Genomic DNA, 12,083 nt, shown 5'->3' with positions numbered 1-12,083 from the left:
GAAAAGCTAACATAACTACTCACTATCACAGCATATTATAAGTTAATTACGTATATAGTTTATTACTGTCTTAAATGCACTTTCTGATAATGAGCCAAAAGTCCTTCCTAATATGGAACTGAGATTCGAAGAGGAAAGGACTAATTGACTGCTAGGGTTTACCTTGTATCAGCAGGATATAGGCTAGACATAGGCTGATGTTCTGTAAACATTTTGATTGAGAAGGCTTCCCTTACAAATGTGGGGTTTCTTTCACATTTTAATGAGGACATCCAAATTAGCCTACAACAACTGGCTGACTGTAGATACCTGTCATCATGGCTGGATTGATCGTCTATAAATGGAACAGATCCATCCTCAATGGGATGGATATTTCTGTACCGCTACAGTAATACACCATAGGCATCTGAATGTATTAAATTAAGTAATGGGTTTAAAATAGCTTAATAAGTCTCTGCTTGCTAAATATTGTAAGGTCTGGACAGGTGTTTCTGGTGTTTTTACAATCTTTATGTTGAACAATAACAAATTGCAACAACAACAAAAAAATACTTCCTTTTTTTGCTCAGAAAACATTGGTGGCCAAATCAAATCACCCGCGGGCCACCAGTTGGGGTACCCTGCTTTAGAGGCATATAGGGGATTATTGACACAATGAGAGAGTAACCAACAAGAACCACAAAGCACTTTCACCAAGGCTGCACATTCCTCTAAGAATATTGGTTAGGTCTGATAGCAGACAAAATATGTAAACGTCTTTGCTTCGGATTTCAAAGAAGATTCACTTTAAATTTTTGCAACACCATCTGGAGAAAACATTAGAGAGGTTCTATAAGGATATGGAGAAAGCATTAGAGAGGTTCTATAAGGATATGGAGAAAGCTTTAGAGAGGTTCTATAAGGATATGGAGAAAGCTTTAGAGAGGTTCTATAAGGATATGGAGAAAGCTTTAGAGAGGTTCTAAGGATATGGAGAAAGCATTAGAGAGGTTCTAAGGATATGGAGAAAGCATTAGAGAGGTTCTAAGGATATGGAGAAAGCATTAGAGAGGTTCTATAAGGATATGGAGAAAGCTTTAGAGAGGTTCTAAGGATATGGAGAAAGCATTAGAGAGGTTCTATAAGGATATGGAGAAAGCTTTAGAGAGGTTCTATAAGGATATGGAGAAAGCATTAGAGAGGTTCTATAAGGATATGGAGAAAGCTTTAGAGAGGTTCTATAAGGATATGGAGAAAGCTTTAGAGAGGTTCTAAGGATATGGAGAAAGCATTAGAGAGGTTCTAAGGATATGGAGAAAGCATTAGAGAGGTTCTAAGGATATGGAGAAAGCATTAGAGAGGTTCTATAAGGATATGGAGAAAGCATTAGAGAGGTTCTATAAGGATATGGAGGAAGCTTTAGAGAGGTTCTATAAGGATATGGAGAAAGCTTTAGAGAGGTTCTAAGGATATGGAGAAAGCATTAGAGAGGTTCTAAGGATATGGAGAAAGCTTTAGAGAGGTTCTAAGGATATGGAGAAAGCATTAGAGAGGTTCTATAAGGATTTGGAGAAAGCTTTAGAGAGGTTCTATAAGGATATGGAGAAAGCTTTAGAGATGTTCTATAAGGATATGGAGAAAGCTTTAGAGAGGTTCTAAGGATATGGAGAAAGCATTAGAGAGGTTCTAAGGATATGGAGAAAGCATTAGAGAGGTTCTATAAGGATATGGAGAAAGCTTTAGAGAGGTTCTAAGGATATGGAGAAAGCATTAGAGAGGTTCTATAAGGATATGGAGAAAGCTTTAGAGAGGTTCTATAAGGATATGGAGAAAGCTTTAGAGAGGTTCTATAAGGATATGGAGAAAGCTTTAGAGAAGTTCTAAGGATATGGAGAAAGCATTAGAGAGGTTCTAAGGATATGGAGAAAGCATTAGAGAGGTTCTAAGGATATGGAGAAAGCATTAGAGAGGTTCTATAAGGATATGGAGAAAGCTTTAGAGAGGTTCTAAGGATATGGAGAAAGCATTAGAGAGGTTCTAAGGATATGGAGAAAGCATTAGAGAGGTTCTAAGGATATGGAGAAAGCATTAGAGAGGTTCTAAGGATATGGAGAAAGCATTAGAGAGGTTCTAAGGATATGGAGAAAGCATTAGAGAGGTTCTAAGGATATGGAGAAAGCATTAGAGAGGTTCTAAGGATATGGAGAAAGCATTAGAGAGGTTCTAAGGATATGGAGAAAGCATTAGAGAGGTTCTAAGGATAATGCGGTTCTTGGTGGAAACAGACAAACATTTACATAGAGAACAATACAAACAACATGCAGAGGATAACATGATAACATGTATCTTATCTCTATGGAAAAGCTAACATAACTACTCACTATCACAGCATATTATAAGTTAATTACGTATATAGTTTATTACTTTCTTAAATGCACTTTCTGATAATGAGCCAAAAGTCCTTCCTAATATGGAACTGAGATTCGAAGAGGAAAGGACTAATTGACTGCTAGGGTTTACCTTGTATCAGCAGGATATAGGCTAGACATAGGCTGATGTTCTGTAAACATTTTGACTGAGAAGGCTTCCCTTACAAATGTGGGGTTTCTTTCACATTTTAATGAGGACATCCGAATTAGCCTACAACAACTGGCTGACTGTAGATACCTGTCATCATGGCTGGATTGATCGTCTATAAATGGAACAGATCCATCCTCAATGGGATGGATATTTCTGTACCGCTACAGTAATACACCATAGGCATCTGAATGTATTAAATTAAGTAATGGGTTTAAAATAGCTTAATAAGTCTCTGCTTGCTAAATATTGTAAGGTCTGGACAGGTGTTTCTGGTGTTTTTACAATCTTTATGTTGAACAATAACAAATTGCAACAACAACAAAAAAATACTTCCTTTTTTTGCTCAGAAAACATTGGTGGCCAAATCAAATCACCCGCGGGCCACCAGTTGGGGTACCCTGCTTTAGAGGCATATAGGGGATTATTGACACAATGAGAGAGTAACCAACAAGAACCACAAAGCACTTTCACCAAGGCTGCACATTCCTCTAAGAATATTGGTTAGGTCTGATAGCAGACAAAATATGTAAACGTCTTTGCTTCGGATTTCAAAGAAGATTCACTTTAAATTTTTGCAACACCATCTGGAGAAAGCATTAGAGAGGTTCTATAAGGATATGGAGAAAGCATTAGAGAGGTTCTAAGGATATGGAGAAAGCATTAGAGAGGTTCTATAAGGATATGGAGAAAGCTTTAGAGAGGTTCTAAGGATATGGAGAAAGCATTAGAGAGGTTCTATAAGGATATGGAGCAAGCTTTAGAGAGGTTCTATAAGGATATGGAGAAAGCATTAGAGAGGTTCTATAAGGATATGGAGAAAGCTTTAGAGAGGTTCTATAAGGATATGGAGAAAGCATTAGAGAGGTTCTATAAGGATATGGAGAAAGCTTTAGAGAGGTTCTATAAGGATATGGAGAAAGCTTTAGAGAGGTTCTAAGGATATGGAGAAAGCATTAGAGAGGTTCTAAGGATATGGAGAAAGCATTAGAGAGGTTCTAAGGATATGTAGAAAGCAATAGAGAGGTTCTATAAGGATATGGAGAAAGCATTAGAGAGGTTCTATAAGGATATGGAGAAAGCTTTAGAGAGGTTCTATAAGGATATGGAGAAAGCTTTAGAGAGGTTCTAAGGATATGGAGAAAGCTTTAGAGAGGTTCTAAGGATATGGAGAAAGCATTAGAGCGGTTCTATAAGGATATGGAGAAAGCTTTAGAGAGGTTCTATAAGGATATGGAGAAAGCTTTAGAGAGGTTCTAAGGATATGGAGAAAGCATTAGAGAGGTTCTAAGGATATGGAGAAAGCATTAGAGAGGTTCTAAGGATATGGAGAAAGCTTTAGAGAGGTTCTAAGGATATGGAGAAAGCATTAGAGAGGTTCTATAAGGATATGGAGAAAGCTTTAGAGAGGTTCTAAGGATATGGAGAAAGCATTAGAGAGGTTCTATAAGGATATGGAGAAAGCTTTAGAGAGGTTCTATAAGGATATGGAGAAAGCTTTAGAGAGGTTCTAAGGATATGGAGAAAGCATTAGAGAGGTTCTAAGGATATGGAGAAAGCATTAGAGAGGTTCTAAGGATATGGAGAAAGCATTAGAGAGGTTCTAAGGATATGGAGAAAGCATTAGAGAGGTTCTATAAGGATATGGAGAAAGCTTTAGAGAGGTTCTAAGGATATGGAGAAAGCATTAGAGAGGTTCTAAGGATATGGAGAAAGCATTAGAGAGGTTCTAAGGATATGGAGAAAGCATTAGAGAGGTTCTAAGGATATGGAGAAAGCATTAGAGAGGTTCTAAGGATATGGAGAAAGCATTAGAGAGGTTCTAAGGATATGGAGAAGGCATTAGAGAGGTTCTAAGGATATGGAGAAAGCATTAGAGAGGTTCTAAGGATATGGAGAAAGCATTAGAGAGGTTCTAAGGATAATGCGGTTCTTGGTGGAAACAGACAAACATTTACATAGAGAACAATACAAACAACATGCAGAGGATAACATGATAACATGTATCTTATCTCTATGGAAAAGCTAACATAACTACTCACTATCACAGCATATTATAAGTTAATTACGTATATAGTTTATTACTTTCTTAAATGCACTTTCTGATAATGAGCCAAAAGTCCTTCCTAATATGGAACTGAGATTCGAAGAGGAAAGGACTAATTGACTGCTAGGGTTTACCTTGTATCAGCAGGATATAGGCTAGACACAGGCTGATGTTCTGTAAACATTTTGACTGAGAAGGCTTCCCTTACAAATGTGAGGTTTCTTTCACATTTTAATGAGGACATCCGAATTAGCCTACAACAACTGGCTGACTGTAGATACCTGTCATCATGGCTGGATTGATCGTCTATAAATGGAACAGATCCATCCTCAATGGGATGGATATTTCTGTACCGCTACAGTAATACACCATAGGCATCTGAATGTATTAAATTAAGTAATGGGTTTAAAATAGCTTAATAAGTCTCTGCTTGCTAAATATTGTAAGGTCTGGACAGGTATAAATAATAACATCCAATTAACAAGGTAATCTCATTTGACCATAGGGTACGTGGCAGAGACATCTGCTTTCTGTGCTTTCACAGTAGTCTACCAAGAGCAGTTTGACCCACTTGGTTTGGAGCGGAACTAGGCAACACTGTACTACTGGCACTGGAGGGTATCCACTCAGAGAGGTGATCTACATAAGCTTATTGCCTAATGGAGGGAGCCACTAAGCTTACCGTATCAGAGTAACACTACTACCACTACTACACAAACACACACACACACACACTGACCAACCCTCTTATAATGCAGAGAGTGTGTTCTAAGACAGTCTGAATAAATTACAGTATGTAGCAGCTCCAAGCCGTTACTCACACACAGCCAGTATACCCCAGGAGCGTGTCTTCAGCCCTCTGCTGTACTCCCTGTTTACCTACGACTGTGTGACTTTGCACGACCCCAACTCCATCATCAAGTGTGCTGATGACACCACGGTTGTAGGACTGATAACCAACAACGACAAGTCAGCCTATAGGGAGGAGGTAAGTGAACTGGCATTGTGGTGCCAGGACAACAACCTCTCCCTCAATATCAGCAAAACAAAGGAGCTGATTGTTGACTTCATAAAGCAGAGGAGGGAACATGCTCCGATCCACATCAAAGGGATTGCAGTAGACAGAGTCAGCAGTTTAAAGTTCCTCGGCGTCCACATCACCGAGGACTTGTCATGGACCAACAACATCACCACTCTTGTCAAGAGGGCGCAACAGCGTCTCTACTTCCTAAGGTGGCTGAAGAAATTCGGCATGCCACCCTGGGTCCTCTCTAAATACTAATGCTGCACCATCGAGAGCATCCTGACCAGTTGCCTCACAGCCTGGTACGGGAATTGTTCTGTCCACGACCGCAAGGCCCTCCAGCAGGTGGTGGAGACAGCCGAGTACATCACTGGGACTGTCCTCCCACCCATCCACGACATCTACTCGAAACAGTGCCTAAGGAAGGCCTGCGCCATCATCAAGGACCACACACCCTAGCCACGAGCTGTTCACTCCCTTACCATCGGGCAGATGGTATCAGAGCATTAGGTCTACAAGCCACAATCTACAAGCCATCAGACTGCTGAACACTTAAACCGGACTGACAGCCTGCTGTGATTCTCCACACCTTAGCACACATGCACTCACTTACGCACATACCCACACAGACATAAACACACACACACACACACACACACACACACACACACACACACACACACACACACACACACACACACACACACACACACACACACACACACACACACACACACACACACACACACACACACACACACACACACACACACATTCATACTACACACACATCTTCTGCTAACAGACTCTTATTATGATTGCTAAATACTGCATAATTTAAACACTTGCCCCCCAATCCCCCGTTCCCCAAAAGACGTGTAAATACTAGAAATTGAGATTCCTGTAATATACTTATCCTAAAATTATATTCTACTGAACCGTTTACTGTATGTTCATATTCTTAGCTTTTATTATTTCTTATTGTTGTTGCTTTGTCGAGAAGGAACCTGCAAGTAAGCATTTATTTGGAAGGTGTATACCGTGTGTATCCTGTACATACGACTAATAAAACTTGAAAAACTTGTGTGGGTAGAAAAGTCAACTTCTGCAGATAATTTCCAATGGTGACATTTAAGAAGTGAGAGGTCAAACGTGAGGAGATGTGAACAGGGCCGCTGTACTGTAGGCTGCTGGAGTCCCTCATTCATTATTTACAGAGGACCTGTCAACCTGGCCATAATGTAAGCCTAATCATCATCACTCAACCAGAGACAGAGACGGGGGTTGAGTAAAAAACATGTTTCTGGAAAATAGGAGATAGAACTTAAAGCAGGTGACCGTAAATAGCAGTGGGTGACTGTAACTAGCAAAAACCCATTCAGGAGTATAGCCAAGAGTTTACTGTGAGGGTCAGGGTTCAGGGATGCTCAAGAGGCATCACAGTCCTGTATGAGGAAGGTCCAACAGAAATATACTGTGGTAGTAAATCTATACATTAGGATTTATACTGAACAAAAAAATAAACACAACATGTAAAGCGCTGGCCCATGTTTCATGAGCTGAAATAAAAGATCCCAGAAATGTTCCATACGCACAAAAAGCTTATTTCTCTCAAATTTTGTGCACACATTTGTTTACATCCCTGTTAGTCAGCATTTATTCTTTGCCAAGGTAATCCACCCACCTGACAGGTTTGGCATATCAAGAAGCTGATTAAACAGCAGGATCATTACACAGGTGCACCTTGTGCTGGGGGCAATAAAAGGCCACTCTAAAATGTGCAGTTTTGTTACACAACATAATGCCACAGATGTCTGAAGTTTTGAGGGAGGATGCAATTGGCATGCTGACTGCAGGAATGTCCACCAGAGTGTTGCCAGAGAAGTGAACGTTCATTTCTGTACCATAAACCACCTCCAATGTTGTTCTAGAGAATTTGGCAGTACGTCCAACTAGCCACACAACCGCAGACAACATGTAACCACGCCAGCCCAGGACCTCCATATCCGGCTTCTTCACCTGTGTGATCATCAGATGGGGGAGGGCGGACGGGGGTGCTGAGGAGTATTTCTGTCCATAATGAAGCCCTTTTGTGGGGTAAAAAACAAATTCTGATTGGCTGGGCCTGGCTCCCCAGTGGGTCGGCCTGGCTCCCAAGTGGGCCCACCCTTGTGAAATCTATAGATTAGGGCCTAATGAATTTATTTAAATTACCTGATTTCCTTATATGAACTGTAACTCAGCAAAATCTTTGAAATTGTTGCATGTTGCGTTTATATTTTTGTTCGGTATAGTTATGAAATAGTATTAACTAAATGGCTTTTTAACTACAGCTGAATGGTGCATTTGGATCACGGTCAAGCACCACTGAATCATGGTTGTAACAGCATATACTCTTATTACAATGTCTGATGACTGATTTTCCAAGCCATTTAGTTAATACCATACTAGCATCCTTTTTGCTTAGCTAAAGTCCAATTCTGGGTCCAAACTGCAGTAGTTTTAGGTTCCATTGCTTGACTTTCAGGGGATGGGGAGGTTGGACTGGGGAGGGCGCTGTGATTGTATGTGGAGACGGAGAATCAGGGATGTCAGTGGAACAGGGCAGAGTGGAAATATGGAAATATCACCATCAACTCACAACCGATAGCCACGACCAGGTGACTCAACAACCTGCTTGCCCCTGGTATGTTTTATCACCCAACAGACATGTCCTGACGTTGTATAGGGAAAATAATGTTGCCGTAGGACAATCCATCAAATATTGAATCAAACTAGTACTACCATTGATAGTAGCTTTGTCATCTGATCCTGTCTGTGTGTGATCTTCTCTTTAAACAGTGTTGTAATGTAAGGTAAGATGGAAGTGTACAGGCTACAACCCTCTGATGCACTGTGAGCCTGTCATATTGTATGGCCATGGTGCTGAGGGCACTGAGAGTGAACTGTGGTCTATGAGGCAGAAACATGCCAAGACATGCTTTAGTGCAGCACCAGCCAGGTCTTCCATTCACAAGCTGCTTTCCATTTCCTCTCAGTGAATACACACTGTACACGCTTTGCAGACATACTGTATGTATGAAAGGAGACTCATCTATAATGGATGAATTAATGATCTCAAACGTTTTGTTTCCCAGAGATTCTATATTCTTTGGGTGAATTATTCAGAAGGAAAAACCCAAAATATGTCGACATGGAGACCTCTGAGAGTCTACAACCACATGAGAGCGTATCAAAAATACAGTAGTTGAATCAATGTTTTTCCCACGTCATTTCAATGAAATTACATTGAACCAACATGGAATAGATGTTGAATTGACGTCTGTGACCAGTGGGGAGACTCGTGCATACACAGTGTCCTTCATTGCAGGTCTGACTATGAGGAATGGCTTGTCTCAGAGCCCATGTTCATATGTGTATTTTGTGGAGGTTATAATGCCAAAGGGCCAGGCACAGCCAGGGTGACGTCTTGAGTTATAGATACTGCGAATCGCACCTTCCCTTAACCCATCACCTGACACAAAGTCAAGCGTAATTAATGTGCAATTTAAAATGTATCTGCACTGAAAAATAAATTACGTGGAATCTGTGTTTAGGAACAGCTTATTTTAACGATGCCACCCTTCAATTAAGCACGGGAAAACAAGGCTGCGTCCGTCACCTGCCATTAGACCTCAGCATGACACTTTTATCCCCCTCTCCCCCGTTACGGAGGGAAAACATGGGACAAGGGCCCTATTTGTCAAGTGAACGAATTACTCCCGCTGCCTCATCTCCGCATCCCCCTTCTGCCCCCACCCCTCCATTCAGACGTTTCTGAGCCCCTTAGAGATATCCATGTCCTCAGACAGCCCTAATCCTACTGTGCAGCATGAGCCAAATGCACTGAGATGAATCTGAATAATGTTGACTAGACAAGAAAAACATAGTAACTCTGTACTACTATCTTCATACGTATAAATATCACACCACCCCAAAAAGCTAACCTCCCCTGTTATTGGTAATGGTGAGAGGTCAGCATGTCTTGGGCGTATGATCTTTGGTGTCTCTGTAACTTTCTCGCTCATCATTATTCACGATTCATTTAGGATTATTCATAATCATGGTAGCATCCACAATATTCAATGTTCAGAAACATATTCTATTCTTATTTTCAATAAAAGTTACTCCAAAATGACACAATAGATTATTTACTATCCATTTCTATTGGACACAAAATAATCTGAAACACAACCAAAACAAACTGCAAATGCATCCAACAAGTTTGTAGAGTCACAAGCTTGATGAAGTCATTGTGTGCTAGGAATATGGGAAATACTAAAGGTTTGACTACTTTAACACACATATAACTGAATTTGTCCAAATACTTTGGGTTACCTAAAATGGAAGGACAGTGTATAATTGTGTATCATTGTGTGTATCATAGTCAGTGTATCATTTCAAATATTAAGTCAGGGAGTACAGAGCCAAAACAACACAACATGTACCACTGCCAAAATACTGTTGGACATCACTGTAATATATAATAGTAGGCAGAGCAGGTTGAAATCGGAGTGGGCATGATCCATGAACTCTATAACGTCTTCATAAAAATGTAATGCTGTCTTGGTTACAAGTAAGCAGAGGTCAACAACAAGAAAACAACACAACACTCACATTTGCCAAGCCAGCTATATAATGATACCTGTGTAATATTGACCCCCACTCTCCTAATTATTACTCAATCTATTTACAGATGTTGTATTCAGAACATGTTACTGGGCTGTTATTAATCATGCTAATTAATTATTGACATAGTCAAACAGTAGTGAAAACACTTCACTTAAAATGCTGTTAACATGACTGAATATGACATTGATCCAGCCTAGTGAAATGGCCTTATTGAAGCAGCGTGATCAATGAGCTTATAAATTAGATAAATTATTATGAGAGTAAATGCAAGGCTGGAAATGAGGCAGAGAGAGAGAGAGAGAGAGAGAGAGAGAGAGAGAGAGAGAGAGAGAGAGAGAGAGAGAGAGAGAGAGAGAGAGAGAGAGAGAGAGAGAGAGAGAGAGAGAGCTGAGATGGAGAAACTAGAGAGCGACAGAGCCATTGAACATGACAGATTAAAAGCACTGGATCCGAGATGAAGGGAGCCAGCCAGGCATCAGAGGCCACACAATGGTTTATGTCAACTTTAGTGAAGTCAACCTACAATGACATACTTTGTCACAAACACACTCAAACTGAGAGTCATAGCACTTACAAGTCTAGAAACTTAAAGTTATGCTTATCTTTAGTTATGACTTACCTCTTTAGAACAACTCCCACCCTCAAGGACAGGCCATGTAATTGTTTAAATATGAACAATTTAAGCAAATGACGTGTCATAAACAAAATGTCATAAACAAAATGTGGCACCTTTTTATTATTTGTTGAGTATAATGCAAATGACTAAATTGAACTTTTCAACGTGGCGGTAAGCCACCAATAATGTTTATCTAGGAGGACCTAGGTGAAGTTACATTCGCGTATTAACTGCCGATCCACTTAAAGCAAGATGACATGCAATCCCATGACAGAGCAGTAAGACCATGCAAGGAAAAGTTCAGACAAACTTGAAGAGCTATACCTGACTTTGCTTACCTTAGCAGCTAACGAGGAACTCGGCTTCTCCAGGAGATCCCACAGTTTCTTTTGTTTCTCGGAACAACATGTGGTATCAAAATCCTCGCCTTCCCTGCCCCTCATAGTTTCGGCCTCTCTTTTGAGCTCCTCGTTCATTTGTTCCTTCTTCTGGTGGTACCTGGCCTGACAGCAGGACTCCAGGTAGATCTCATCTATACCCCAGAAGTCCAGCTCCTGACTAAACGACAGGGCACACATCTCCTCCATCATGTGCAGTTTTCCCGTGCGGTAGAAATTCAGAATGGACGTGAAAGCCCCGGGGTGTCTGTCGAAAAAGTACTCATTATCATCCAAACTGTAGTCGTCGCATATCTCCATGAGAGACTCGTGGGTGTTACAGTCTCGTAGTTTGCCCAGCCTTGTTCGGGGCAACCTGTCCAGCGTTCTCCATAGAACTTCGTGGAGGAGACCCCCAACATTAAGTCTTACCCGACGGTAGTGCGCCTTGCTCCGGATTATTTCCACCGGCTCCGGTGGAAGCGAGGTGGTCGACCGAGAGCCCCCTTTATTCATCCTCACTCAAGACGTTCAGTCACTTGAGAATGAATAATGTCCGAAACTATATGGCCAGACAGGTCCAGAAGACACGGTCCTACATTAGGGTCTGTTCTCCCCTATTCCAATGGCTACAAAAGGGGAAAAGAGAAACATCAGGGGTAACTATATAAAATTGCCATCGAGCCCGATGACCTACGGGCCTGATAAAGAACGCAATGTCAGGTGGTTTATCCACTCATTAGAGAACCAAATAGATAATTTAATCCGCACAGCCGCTTTCCTCGTTGATGA

The 12,083-nt window shown here is 40.9% G+C and overlaps 1 protein-coding gene across 1 annotated transcript in view; it reads right to left on the bottom strand.

Annotated features, from left to right (window-relative positions):
• Positions 1–12,083, bottom strand: part of LOC139542890 (potassium voltage-gated channel subfamily B member 1-like) — an 84,490-nt gene extending 72,407 nt beyond the window's left edge. Inside the window, exon 1 of the mRNA XM_071348845.1 lies at positions 11,253–12,083. Coding sequence (XP_071204946.1) covers positions 11,253–11,807 — 555 coding nt within the window. The 5' untranslated portion in view covers positions 11,808–12,083. The remainder of the gene's footprint in view (positions 1–11,252) is intronic.

This window comes from Salvelinus alpinus, chromosome 2 (assembly GCF_045679555.1).
Source record: "Salvelinus alpinus chromosome 2, SLU_Salpinus.1, whole genome shotgun sequence".
NCBI classification, from domain to species: Eukaryota; Metazoa; Chordata; class Actinopteri; order Salmoniformes; family Salmonidae; genus Salvelinus; species Salvelinus alpinus.
This window is presented reverse-complemented; position numbering and strand designations above follow the sequence as displayed.